The sequence below is a fragment of the Artemia sp. Qi Xiang Cuo genome, chromosome 8 (assembly GCF_049724085.1).
Source record: "Artemia sp. Qi Xiang Cuo chromosome 8, ASM4972408v1, whole genome shotgun sequence".
NCBI classification, from domain to species: Eukaryota; Metazoa; Arthropoda; class Branchiopoda; order Anostraca; family Artemiidae; genus Artemia; species Artemia sp. Qi Xiang Cuo.
The window spans coordinates 12,514,006-12,528,575 of NC_142801.1; the positions used below are offsets into that span (position 1 = coordinate 12,514,006).

The 14,570-nt window shown below is 34.0% G+C and overlaps 1 protein-coding gene across 1 annotated transcript in view; it reads right to left on the reverse strand.

The window, feature by feature from the left end:
* LOC148949172 (uncharacterized) overlaps window positions 1-14,570 on the reverse strand; it is a 163,487-nt gene that overhangs the window by 10,804 nt on the left and 138,113 nt on the right. Inside the window, exon 9 of the mRNA XM_089093216.1 lies at window positions 7,414-7,499. Within this exon, the coding sequence (XP_088949342.1) occupies window positions 7,414-7,499 (86 nt within the window). The remainder of the gene's footprint in view (window positions 1-7,413; window positions 7,500-14,570) is intronic.

Consider the following 14,570-nt stretch of genomic DNA (forward strand, 5'->3'; position numbering starts at 1 on the left):
TAAAATTAAATATGAAAATCAGGCTTAAAACGAAAAAAAATATTTTGCTATTGAATTATAAATGAAACTTAAAACAAACAGAAATTAAATAAACAATCAATGCAAACAAACATACAATATATATATTAATGTAAATGAATAAATAAATCTTAAAACGAGTGAAACTTAAATTGAATATGCAAATCAAGTTTGAATCGAATAAAAATAACTACACACAAGAGTTTGGGTATCGTCTCACTGCAGAAGCCTAAAACCTACTGCGTCATTGACGCTTTACTGATAACAATTCTTTGAAATATTTTTACTTTTGTAACTTTAAGAAATCCAAAATTAATTAAAATTTTAGGGAATAAATATCAGCATATGTATATTAAATTGACAATGACATTGACATTTCTTTTCAGTAAACTCATTTGAATTTTTTTTCAGTAAAGTTTTTTTCAGTAGACTCATTTAAACTTTTTTCAGTAAAGTACAAATTATATTCTGGCTTTTAGAAATCATAGGGGTTGTGAACCCTACTCACATTAATTTATGCTATTTTTGGGTTTGACTCTAATATTCATTTCAATTTCTTTTTGTTTTGTGTTTCATTTATTTGTTGATACTGATTTGGGGTGGTTGTATGCTTGGTAGATAATATGATCGTCCGGCCGCCGGATGTTGAAAATGTGAACCATACCATGACGGAATGGGGCTGCTACGAGAATTAGCCTATCCTCCACCCCCTAAATTGACCATGCGGAATCAAAAATACCAATGGAACTTGCTTGCGAGTGGTGGAACACTCCGAAACTTGACATTTTATTACATTTTGGTGTTTCATGCAAGAAAATACATGTTCCACAAAGTTTGAGGTGCAGTTTTCCGCTCAAATAGAAATACCTAGAAGCCATAGAATGTTTTCGTAACAAACTAACACGATTAGTTAGAAAAAATGGCAGAGTGAAAAAAAAATGGCAAAACTATGAGTCTTGAACAGTCTTGGAAAAGTGTAAACAAAATCAAATGGAATATTAGATATATAATGATATTGATTGTTGAAAGATCAATCAGTTTAAGGTTTTTTTTCACTGTAATTTTTATTTTCATTTTCAATGCTGTAAAAACTCGAAAAGAATACATTTGTAATATGCAAGTAATTCGTTTTCATTGAAGCACCAATGGCGCAGAACGCTTTAGGTTTTTACAGTTAAAGAAGGGGGCAGTATCCAAATTTTGCTTGTAGTGAAACTATAATTGTCTTGACCAATCTTGAAAAGAACTAATAAATTAGACTGAATATTTGATGCATAATTATATTAATTGCTAAAAGCTCATCAGTTCAAAATTTTGCTGTAATTTATTATTTATTTTCAATATTAATTAAGAAAGAAAACATTTGTAATATTATTTATTTTTATTAAATCACCAATGACGCAATGGGTTTTAGGCCTCTGCAGTGATGTGAGGCCCAATTTCGTACGTGTAGTTATTTTTATTCGATTTTAACTTGATTTGTATATTCAATTAAAGTTTTACTCGTTTTAAGATTTATTTGTTCATTTACAGTAATATCTATTGTATGTTTGTTCGCATTGATTGTTTATTTAATTTCTGTTCGTTTTAAGTTTCATTTATACTTTAATAGCCAGATATTTTTTTTCGTTTTAAGCTTGATTTTCATATTCAATCTAAGAATTACTCGATTTAAGATCTTTTTATTAATTTATATTATTACTTGTTGTATGTTTTTTGCTATGATTGTTCATTTAATTTCTGATCGTTTTGGGTTTCATTTATTATTTAATAGTAATTTCTGGTCGTTTTAATTTTTGATTTTAACAGGTATTTTTATCTCCTGAGCTTAATTTCAAAATTGCTTTTAATTTTATTTTAAAAAATTATTTTTCTGAAAGTTTTTTTTTAATTAATTTTTTTTCGTTTTAGATTGCAAAAATTTTCAAGTTTTTATGAAATGAGGGGGGTGCTTACTGTCCGATTATTCTTGACTTGATCCGTTGAAAAACGGATCTAGAACATTCAATTTAAATCAAGTGAGGCTTTTTTCAGAGTCTATACGATTACCTCTTTGATAAAAACCTTATATATGAACAATAGACAGCTTGCGTAACTTGTGGACAGCGATTGACAACAATGAATAGATTGAAAAAATAGCTCCAATACCAAAAAATACCAATAGACCATTTCACTTGCTGACATAAAGGGATCACAAATGTTTGGAATTGAACTTAATTGAGATTTGTGTGCCAAAGTAATTTTGCATCTATCACAGAGTATGTATTTTAACCTTATAATTCGATAATTATAATAGATTTACTTTGTGTTTTTCCCATACAAAACCCCTTCCCATAAGTGATAAACCCCCCTTAATAATTTATACCCCAGGGCATAACTTACAACGCCTACCCCTGGGCCCTGGTGGGATGTGTCGACACCAGAGTTTTTTGTTATCAGAACTTTGAACTATTTTAACAAAATGTCTATCTCGAAATTTTTATCTGATGCATTTAGGGCGTGAAGGAGGGAGAAGGGCTAGTTGCCGTTCAATCTCTTTTGACTCTTAAAAAGTGAACAAGAACTTAAAATTTTCAATCAAATGAGCCCTCTCTGAAGTTTATACAAGCATCCCTTCCATAAGAAATAATATGAAGGATTCGGAGAATCCTTAAATTACAACCCTTGCCCTGAGGGCTCTGGGGGAGTTGTAATCCTCAAAGACCTAATTTCCAGAACTTAAAACTACGTTTGATAAAATGGCTGTCTTAAAATTTTCATTGGACGTGTTTGGGTAAAAGGTGGGCGTGAGAGGGGGGTTAGTTGCCCTCAAATCACTTTCAACTATTACAAAGGGCACTAGCCCTCGGAATTTCCAATCGAATGAGCCTTTTTTGAAATTTCTACGACACCGCCTTCTATGAAAACCTTAGTTTTCATAGAAGTTTCACTCGTTTTAAGATTTATTTATTCATTTACATTAATATATATTGTATGTTTGTTCGCATTGATTGTTTATTTAATTTCTGTTTGTTTTAAGTTTAATTTATACTTTAATAGCAAAATATTTTTTTTCGTTTTAAGCTTGATTTTCTTATTCAATCCAAGCATTACTCGCTTTAGGATCTATTTATTCATTTATATTATTACTAGTTGTATGTTTTTGGCAGTGATTGTTTATTTAATCTAAGTACGTTTTGGGTTACATTTATTGACTAATAGTAGTTTCTGGTCATTTTGAGTCTGAATTTTAACAGGTATTTGTATCTCCTGAGCTTAAGTTTAAAATGGCCTTTACTTTTGTTTGAAAAACTTAATTTTTGGAAAGTTTTGTTTTTTAATTAATTCTTGTTCATTTTTGATTGCAAAAAGTTTCAAGTTTTTATGGCATGGGGGGGGGTTGCTTACTGTCCGATTATTCTTGAATTTAAAAAACAGATCTAGAACTTTCAATTTAAATCGATTGAGGCTTTTTTCAAAGTCTATACGATTGCCTCTTTGATAAAAACCTTATATATGAACAATAGACAGACAGGGGGTTTAGACAGTTTCACTTGCTGACACAAAGGGATCATGACTGTTTGGAATTGACCTCAATAGGATTTTGTGTGCCAAAGCAATTTTGCATCTATCACAGAGTATGTGTTTTAACCTTATATTTGGATAATTATAATAGATTTACTATGTGTTCTTCCCATACAAAACTACCTTATTAAAGTCTTTGGGGTGGGGGCGGCGTACTTGGCATGAAGAAGGAAACTTTAGCGTAGACAGTAGGAGAGGGGGAGGGTGAGGTTGGAGACTCATCCAATACGGGACGGATCTTCACTTATCTCCTCCGTTCCCGATTTAGGAGATTAGACAGACTCATTGGGCTGTAGAACGTTGGACCGTTTGAGTTGAGGAAGACGTTAAAATACTCAAAAATACTTTATATTTTTTGTTATTGCAGGATTAATTTCATAGATTGTGGAATGGTGAACCCCCTGGGCCATCATTTGGGTGAGCTTCAACTCATAATATGCAATTTTGATCAATTGTTCCGTGCTATGTGCATATATTATTCTATATATGTTATTTTGAGTTATGCTTTTATCGCATTGCGTTCATTTTTAAGCCTTGAGATAAAAACTGAAACCTTAGCTTAGACAGTGGTGGGGGGATGTCTCCCCCCCTTACATGCAGAATTGAGCAACCACAGAGAAAATAATACAAATGAAAATAATCTGTCTTTTGAAAATGTCTTTTTTCAAAAGATACGAGCAAAATCGTCTAAAAGAACTTGAAGTGCTATCTCTGACATTTCCGTTGATTCTTTATTCCCGTTACTTTCAGATGTAAAATTTAGAATATTATCGAATGGGTTTAGTCGTCCCCTCCCTGAATAATTCACATTTGGAAAACCCACCCCTGGGAAATTTCTCCCTCCTCAAAGAGCATTTTCTTTTCCTGCTGATAATTTCCCCGCGTTAAATTCCACCCAGCAAAAATTTATTTATTAATTTAGATTAATATCAGCACTAAAATTTATTAATTAATTTATATTAATATCTATTGTATGTTTGTTTGCATTGATTGTTTATTTAATGATTGTTTGATTGTATATATTCCCCAAGGGCTTAACTTACAACGCCCACCCCTGGGCCCTGGTGGGCTCTGTCGACACTAGAGCTTTTGTTATCAGAACTTTGAACTATTTTAACAAAATGTCTATCTCAAAATTTTTATCTGATGCATTTAGGGCGAAAAGAGGGCGGGGAGGGGGCTAGTTGCCCTCCAATCTCTTTTGACTCTTATAAAGTGAACAAGAACTTTCAATTTCCAATCAAATGAGCCCTCTCTAAAGTTTATACGAGCATCCGTTCCATAAGAAATAATGGGAAGGAATTGGAGAATCCTTGCCCTGAGGGCTGTGGGGGAGTTATCATCCTCAAAGACCTAATTTTCAGAACTTAAAACTACGTTTAATAAAATGGCTGTCTCATAATTTTGATTGGATGTATTTGGGGAAAAGGTGGAGTGAGAGGGGGGTTAGTTGCCCTCAAATCACTTTCGACTATTAAAAAGGGCACTAGCCCTTTGAATTTTAAATCGAATGAGCCTTTTTTGAAGTTTCTACGACACCGCCTTCTATAAAAACATTATATGCCCCCAGGGTATAACTTAAAACCCTTACCTTGAGGGTTGTGGGGGAGTGTCCTCCTCAAAAATGTATTTTATATCTGAAAATCAAATACGCTGAACAAAATTGCTATCTCAAAATTTTGATTGGATGTGTTTGGGGGAATGATGGGCGTGGGGGGACTAGTTGCCCCACAATCACTTTCGACTATTAAAAGGGCACTAGGCCTTTGAAATTCCAATCAAATGAGCCTTTTTTGAAGTTTCTACGACAACGCCTTCTATATAAACCTCATATGCCCCCAGGGCATAATTTAAAACCCTTGCCCTAAGGGTTGTGGGGAGTGTCCTCCTCAAAAACATATTTTCAATCTGGAAGTCCACTACGCTGAACAAAATGGACATCTCAAACTTTTGATTGGATGTGTTTGGGGGAATGATGGGGGTGGGGGGGGGGGGGGCTAGTTACCCTCCAATCACTTTCGACTATTAAAAAAGGCACTAGCCCTTTGAATTTCTAATCAAATAATCCTTTTTTGAAGTTTCTATGACAACACCTTCTATAAAATCCTTATATGCCCCCAGGCCATAACTTAAAACCCTTACCCTGAGGGTTGTGGGGGAGTGTGCTCCTTAAATACATATTTTCTATCTAGAAATCAACTACGCTGAACAAAATGGCTATCTCAAAATTTTGATTGGATGTGTTTGGGGGAATGATGGGCGTTGGGAGGGGGGGGGGGGGGCTAGTTGCCCTCCAATCAATTTCGAATATTAAAAAGGGCACTAAACCTTTGAATTTCCTATCGAATAAGCCTGTTTTGAAGTTTCTACGACAACGCCTTCTATAAAACCTTATATGCCCCAGGGCATAACTTAAAACCCTTGCCCTGAGGGTTGTGGGCGAGTGTCCTCCTCAAAAATATATTTTCTATTTGGAAATCAACTACACTGAACAAAGTGGCTATCTCAAAATTTTGATTGGATGTGTTTGGGGGAATAATGGGCGTGGAGGGGGTGCTAGTTGCCCTCCAATCATTTTCGACTATTAAAAAGGGAACTAGAACTCTCGATTTCCAATCGAATGAGCCCTCTTTGAAGTTTCTACGACAACCCCTTCCATATGAAGTGCCTTTGGAAAAAAAATAAATAAATAATAAAACGTTGGAGCAGTATGGCCTTTACTATAGGCAACGCTACAGTGTTGTCTCTGAAAACTGTTAAATGTTTTTTAGTGAAAATGCTGCAATACTTCTACACTTTCTTAAAAGTGTTGCTTCCGGCGAAAAGTGCTATCCGTGGCAAGTGGCAACCCTGACGAGAAGTTAATGAAAGACTAAAAGTTAATGTTTGTGGATTAGAGACTCATTCATTTTCTGGATTCAAAACGAAGAAGTCTTTCCGGAGCTGGCAGGCATTGCAATAAACCATCTTAGCTTACCATGTACGGCTATCTAGTGGCTCTCTAAGGTATGGTAATGTGCTTCGTTCACCAGATGCATAGGCTTTTGAAGTCTAACAGAAATTTGTCTGGAAGCCCTGTTACAAGCATTGCACAAACCATCGATATTGTGAGAAGAAGCTGCAGAAAGATTTGAGTCTACAACCTTGATCCCCAGTCAGTTCAGCTATCTGGCAGAGGCCTATGCAGCAAGATAGACTAAATAGCTTTACTTACTCTCCAAAGTCTTCATCTGTAGCTCCGCTAAAAAATAGTCGCAATTGATTCTCATTTTTTTTTTTTTTTTTTGGAAGCATCAGTTTATGCTTTTGAAGAAGGGTGAGAATAAATTCAAAGGATTTGACCAGAAAGGGTATCAATCATTTTTGCCGCTTTCTATTTCAAATTTCTATAATTAGAGTTAGTACCAATATAGAATGGCAAGACAATCGCAACTTCCTGTTTCAGCGATCTTAAGAGGTGACAAAAGTGCCCCTCTCCATCTAAAAGTGACAGAAAGATATTTAACATAAAGAAGTTGCCAAAAAAGTGACCCTACTTGATTCCTGATGTGTATGTGGTTCAACTACGTTTCACAGTAAATTTTTGATAAGAAGCTTATGGATAACAAAATCTGCTAAAGAAATAACATAGACTATTGGCAAGCCTAGAGCATTAATGTTGAAAAAGAACCAAAGACTTATCGAGAAACCTTCCAACATTTTGAGAGATACAAAATACTGAAAAATGACTAACTTTTCCCTCTAAAATCATTTCACGAGGAACTTTTGAGAAGAAATCATACTTTTCAGTTTTAAGGATACAGATTGCCCCCCCCCCCCAAAAAAACTTACCCTGTATTTGAATTCCTTTCGCGTAATGACAGGAATAAGAAGCTTGTCACTTTCTTCGTCAAGAAGATCTTGGTCATTGCTTGCACCTGGAACGGTAATTCACACAATTAGTCCGCGACCGAAACTTGTTATCCAGACGCAAAAAGGCTAGATTACAAGCAATAACATGAATTTCTAAGAGTGACTCTGATTCCCGTAATTTTTTCTACACTCTTGTTTCTCCAAAGGATGACATTAATTTCAGGAAAGAGATAGAAAGAAGAAAAATAATAAGATAGATAGATAGAGAGAGAGAGAGAGAGAGAGAGAGAGAGAGAGAGAGAGAGAGAGAGAGAGAGAGAGAGAGAGAGAGAGAGAGAGCGAGAGAGAGAGAGAGAGAGAGAGAGAGAGAGAGAGAGAGAGAGAGAGAGAGAGAGAGAGAGAGCGAGTTCTATTGGACTATTAAATAATAGTTCAATAGAAAAATATATCTTAAATGTTTTCAGCCCATTTACAACGCTATTTACACGCTTGTCGCGTTTTTCAATTAAATTATTTGCGGGAATAAATCCATTCAGTTTAACAACTCTTCCGCATAATATCTATAATTCTACTAGTATTAAAAAAAACAAGTTTTTTTTTAAACTGAAAGCAAGGAGCAGCATTAAAACTAAAAACGAACAGAAATAATTCCGTATATGAAAGGGGCTTTCCCCTCCTCAACACCTCGCTCTTTACGTTAAAGTTTTTTATTGTTTTAAAAAAGGCGTCGAGTTCAAGCCTTATCCAGGCCAACTTTTTCTGTTAATTATAAATGGATGATGCTGGTTTCTAGGAAAGTAAGGTTTTATTACAAACTTTTAGTCTGCTTGTAATATATAGTTATTATAGCTTTACTATTCGTTCTTTACTCTAACTAGCTACAGAAAAAAGAAAACCAAAATATAATAATGAAGTGGTACTTTTTCATTATTCGGTACACCCTCGAGAAATGAAGTTGCGCTTTTTACTGTCGCTACTGTAGAATGATAAAAAGTCTCCGATGGTAGAATGGTGAGCATAGCTTGTACATGAAAATACGGTTTTTTTTTGTAAAAAGTGATACCAGTTACCCTCCAATTTTTTTGGTCACTTAAAAAGGGCACTATAGCTTTTAATTTCCGTTCTAATTAGCCCTCTCGCGACTGTCTAGGACCACTGGGTCGATATGATCACCCCTGGGAAAAAGAAAAAACAAATAAACATGCATCCGTGATCTTTCTTCTCACAGATCATACAAAATTCCACATTTCTGCAGATAGGAGCTTGAAACCTCTACTGTAAGGTTTTCTGATATGCTGAATCTGATGGTGTGATTTCTATTAAAATTCTATGACTTTTAGGGGGTGTTTCGCTCTTTTTTTAAAAATAAGGTAAATTTTCTCAGGCTCGTAACTTGATAGGTGGGACTAAACTTAATGAAACTTATATTTCTTAAATCAGCATAAAAATCCAAATCTTTCGATGTGTCTATTGAGATCAAAGTTTCTTTTTTAAGAGTTTGGACTACTACTGAGCTGGGCCGCCCCTTATTTGCAGCTTGTTGCTAAAAACTGTTTGAAAGGCTTGGAAACACACAATAATATGCTCAGAATAGGAGCCAAGATTCAAAATCCTTGACTGTATGCCTGCACGATTACCACCAGTGCATCCCTCCCTCTAGCATGTTCAATAAGCTATGTAATAAAAGTAAAAAACTACGAAGTTGAGATTCAAAAATACATATATCAAATCAGATAATTAGAGGCGTGGTTCTGTTAGTACAGCGGTGGACTTCAAATTAGATTATCTTGGGTTCGATTCCCAATTGTTTTTTGTTTTTTTATCACGCTTTTGTCCCCTTCTATCTGATCATTTTCAGATAATTTCACTGTTTTATAAATGTGATGCACTCATTTCTTTAAAAGCATGTCCCGGGTAGGTACTTTTTCAAGCATTTTGATTTAAAAGGGAATAGAGGTCATCCAGTTCATGGTTTGCAACGACATTCTTAGTAGATCACTAAATCCATACCCCAACGTATGGCGTAACTTTGTCAAAATCCTGCGTGGGGAGGGGGGTAAAATCCGGAGCCAATTTTCACAAACCAAGTGAAAATGACAGAGAAAATTTAAAAACGAGCCATATAGTAATAAAAAAGGTAAAGATGTACTAAAGAAAGTTGACCTTTTTCAGTGGATGCTTGAATTATGTAGGCTTATCATAGTTTTGACAACATTTTTGGAGAAACTAAATTCCACCTGGGGGGGGGGAACTGGGGTCTGGGAGAAAACTGTGGTCTGGGAGAGGCAGTTGCTCCCTCTGTCCCATAGAAAATTAAGCTCCTGACTACAACCTCTTGCCACTTAGTGGTTGGAGAAGCGTAGGCATGTGGCTCTGGAGCCACTCAAAGTTGTATATTAAAAGAAGGATTACTTATTGTTATACTTATTTATTCAAGTTATTTACTCGACAATTCCGCTGTAATGTTCTCTCCATACGCAAGATTCTGCATCCAAAGAGGATGAAAAACAAATGAAAAAAGTTCTGAAGGAGAATTCAGGTAATTCTTCCCTAAATTTTTGAAATGAAAACAAACTTAGTTTATAATACCATTTATCGTAGCTACACAAGAAAGGATCTTCTTTGAAATTTCGATTTATTTGTAAGTAATGAATGGCTTTTCTATTTAGGGGCAGGTCAAATACAGGGGCGTATCTCCAGCCTTTTTATTGAGGGGGCAAAAAAGTTCCACATCCAGAGAGTCAAGGGGCATGGGCTATATAAAAGCTTTTTTCCATTTTTCCTTTGGGGGGGGGGCAACTGCCCCCCCCCTTGCTACTCCCAAACGACGCCACTGGTCAATGTGCCTAAAGACACATTTCTTAAGAGTTAAAAAAATTTTCCACAAGCATGTCGATATGTAAACCTGTCCGCTCAGTTAACCTTTTGTGTCGAAGCTACTCGCCTGGAGCTACTTTCTTAAGTGCTACTAAATTCAATTTTTTAAAAAAAAGATTTAAAGGTCTATTTCTTCTTTTAAAAATATACAAAAAGAAACAACATTATTTTCCCCTAGATTGGAAGCAATTAGAAACTATATAAAAAATAAGTTTTGAACTGAAACTAAGGAGAAACATCAAAATTTGACACGAACTGAAGTTATTCTGTAAAAAAAAAAAGATCATGGTAATGTTGTTTCTAAACTAATCTTTAATCAAAAAAGAGCAGAGATTAATTAAAAAAAAAAGTTTTCCCGAGGGAAGTAAAGAGCGAAGTTGAAACTTAAAATAAACAAAAATTATTAATTCACAGCCTATCTAACATATATCAGTTAAACTAGTGCAAATAAATCAACTGGTGATATTTCTCCATGTTTGTAGGAATATAGAAAACTAGCACTTTATTGAAAACCCAAAACAATTATAGAGTATTGGTACGTTAAAAATAAACATTTAAGTAAACTTTTAACAGTACAAAAGTAAAGCATTTTTAGATTGTTGCTTTATTTTTTTATTTTGTTGTTTAGTTTGGCACCACTTCTGCCCAATGTGCTCAGTTTAATGATTGACTGTCATTTTGGATCTGAAAAAGATATTTCATTATCATCTGTTAGACAGGTTCGAAGTGAAGTAATCTCTTTAGTATCACGCCTATAGACTCGCTTCAGAAATAGCGACAAATATTGATATCATTCATTTTATAGAGAGGAATAACCATATCTTCAGAGTTCGTATTGCTGGTGATATGCTCGTCATTTCTAGTAATAGTAAGTGAGATCAAGACCTTACCCGATAAATCAATCCATTATTTTTATGCTGTTTATTGACTGTAAACTCATTATTTTTACGCCTAAGTTTTTAAAATAATTTTAATTGTATACTGAAAGTTACTGATGCCATAGCTCTTGTAGGACTATGAAAAGCGTTATAGATTAGTTTGTTGTTGTGAGGCTAAGTATTTACTTTTGACTCCTAAATAAATATTCTTGTTTTTTATACTTGACTTTCGTGTTTTCAGTAAAGCGTTAGTTTTCTGTAATCCTACAAACATAGGGAAATATCATCAGTTAATTTATTTGCACTAGTTTTATTGATATACGCTAGATAGGCTGTGAAGTAATAATTTTTGTTTGTTTTAAGTTTCAACTTCACTCTTTACTTCCCCCGGAAAAACTTTGTTTTTTTAAATCAATAATATCAAGTGAAGAGTGACATTTACTACATTGTCAGCAACATTAAAAAAAAATGTATTCGAAACAAAGCTACATAAGTATGTTAATTTGGCAGTGATTCAGGAATTGAACTCTCTGTATAGGTAATAAAATAATATTTGCATATTTCGAAAAAAATAGTCTGAAATCTTTAGAAAATCCTGTTAAAACATAAAATCGCGAAAAAGGAAGAAAACGAGGACGATTAACAGCCAGTGAAAAAAAAGAAAAATTATGCAAATATTTCGGTCAAGACCTCCGCTTGATCGTCCTCAGTGCAGAATAAAACTGATAAAAATATAAAAACCAAACCTTAAAATAAAAACACGAAACTAAAATTGGACGACCCTTTCTTAGTAACGGTGAAAGAGTAACTTTCACCGTTACCGTTACTAAGTTACCCTTTCACCGTTACTAAGAAAGGATCGTCCAATTTTAGTTTCGTGTTTTTATTTTAAGGTTTGGTTTTTATATTTTTATCAGTTTTATTCTGCACTGAGGACGATCAAGCGGAGGTCTTGACCGAAATATTTGCATAATTTTTCAATTTTTTCACTGGCAGTTAATTGTCCTAGTTTTCTTCCTTTTTCGCGATTTTATGTTTTATGATGATTAGCCAGTGTAGTCTCAGAAATTATTTAAGAAAATTCTGTTGAATCGGAAGAAATACTGTAAATCATTGGTTGTTATTTAAACAGGATTCAACCATAAATTTAACAGCACAAAGAAACTTTGCATAAGAAACAGTGCAATAACCCATGAAAGAGACGTGGGATCAGAACGGGAATTTGATTCATGAATTTGGCAGGTTTAAAATGTTTCCACAAAGCTGTCAGTCCCATAAAAAAAGTATTTACCGCTGTAACGAATGACGTAATGATACATTTTCGTTTTCTCAAGCGTTTTTATAAAGAGTAGTCCAAATAAAAATATAGCTGTGTGAGACGAATTACTTATTCTTTACTTTCTTTCTTTTCTTTTACAATAAATATACGTTGACAGAAATTTCTTCGGTCAATCTGATGATGAATATGCAGCAAAGGCCAAAGTTGAGACTTATTTGAAGATAGAATTAAACTTTGCACGCCATAACAGCAAACAAGAATTGAGCCCCTCGGTCTTAGGAATCGACTCAAAATCGTTTCGAACTATACAAAATAGAGCCTTTTATGCATTGTTTTTTACTACAGGAATTAAATAGAACAGTATGCAGATTTAGGGCCTATTCAGAAGATAAGCTTCATTCTGTATTTTTTTTTTTTTTTTTTTTTTTTGAAGAATGAATCATTGCTCGTCATTCCTTAAGAAACAAGAAAAGTTTGCCAAATCCTCTTCCATTTAATTTATTTTATTTAAGCTACTGAACAAGTTGTAAATCTGGTATCCCCCCCCCCTCCAGAAAAAAGAAGGTATTTTTCAATATCTAGAAATCTAGGAAATCTAGGGGGACATGCCTCTTGTTACATTCGTCAAAACAATATCAATTCACGTTCATGATAAGTCAATTTAAAAAAATAATAAATGGAGAGAAATAAAGCAGGAATAAGGAGTTTGGTCTTGGGTTGCTAGAAGAATAATATGTTTGAAGCCTAATGGAGCTCGTTTAGGATTCCAAGTGCTTATTTTAAGAAGAAGAAATTCAAATACATAGCAACTGATAAACTAAGGTCGTGTAAAGTTAACCTAACCCAAGGAGCGTTGGAGTGGGGATATCAACAGGGTTATGCCTCCTATACATGAAAAGATTAATACTTATCAGCAGTATGTTTCACCTAAATTACTTAACATAAAACGAACTTTCAAAATAACCCATGGGGCCGGATGAAATTACTTAAAACCCAACACCTAAAAATACAGTTTCGATTTTAAACAAAGATGGTCTTTGTAGATGTCTTTTGTAGTCTTGCTAAGCAAAGACATGATTGATGACATCAAATTATGATATCAACATATAGCTTTCAGCGCCAAATGGCAGCGTAACGCCGTTAGTGCAGCCTCGGCAGTAGCGTCGTATGCAAAAGCAGACCTTTGAAGTAAGCCTAACCAAAAATCATCACAGCTGTTTCGACTTATGGCCTTGGTACACGTAGACACTAGGTTGCACTGCGTCCATATATTAAAGATAACTTCTAGACTGTAGAACCGTTACTTCTACTGGAGAACTTCACCTTTAAAAGTTCGCTAGCCTTTGTTACGCTTAAAATCTGCTTCAAATATTACCCAAACATTCAAATGATATAGTACTAAAAAAAAAAAAAAAAAAAAAAAAAAAAAACAAAAAAAAAAAAAAAAAAACACTTTCAATTTCTAATCCCCAAACTGAGTGCCAAACGGTGGGATACCTCCGTAAAATACATTATGCAACATTATCTACAAACGTAAGCGGTATGCACAATCTAAGTCTTAGTATAACTAAAGCTTATAACCAATCTGGGTCACATCCAGAAAAGGGTTACTCCCCCAAAAAAAAAATATATATATACATACATATATATATATATATATATATATATATATATATATATATATATATATATATATATATATATATATATATATATATATATATATATATATATATATATATATATATATATATATATATATATATATATATATATATATATATATATATATATCTAATTCGTACAAAAATAACAAAATTACATGTAAACACATTTTCGTTGCGTTTTCTAGAGTTTTTGTAACTGCCGCCCCCCCCCCCCCAAAAAAAAACAAACAAAAAACAAAGTAATGGATACGGCTCTGTAGCCTATATAAGGAAAATTAAAGGCTCATTCGACCGGAGTAGAACCAAACGTATACCGAATACAAAAGGAACATACAGGAAGGGACACAGACTTTGCCACCACACAATATTTATACGGGTAACTTATCAAAACTCGATGGGACTGTTTTAAAAATATTTGTTTTTAAATATTTTGTT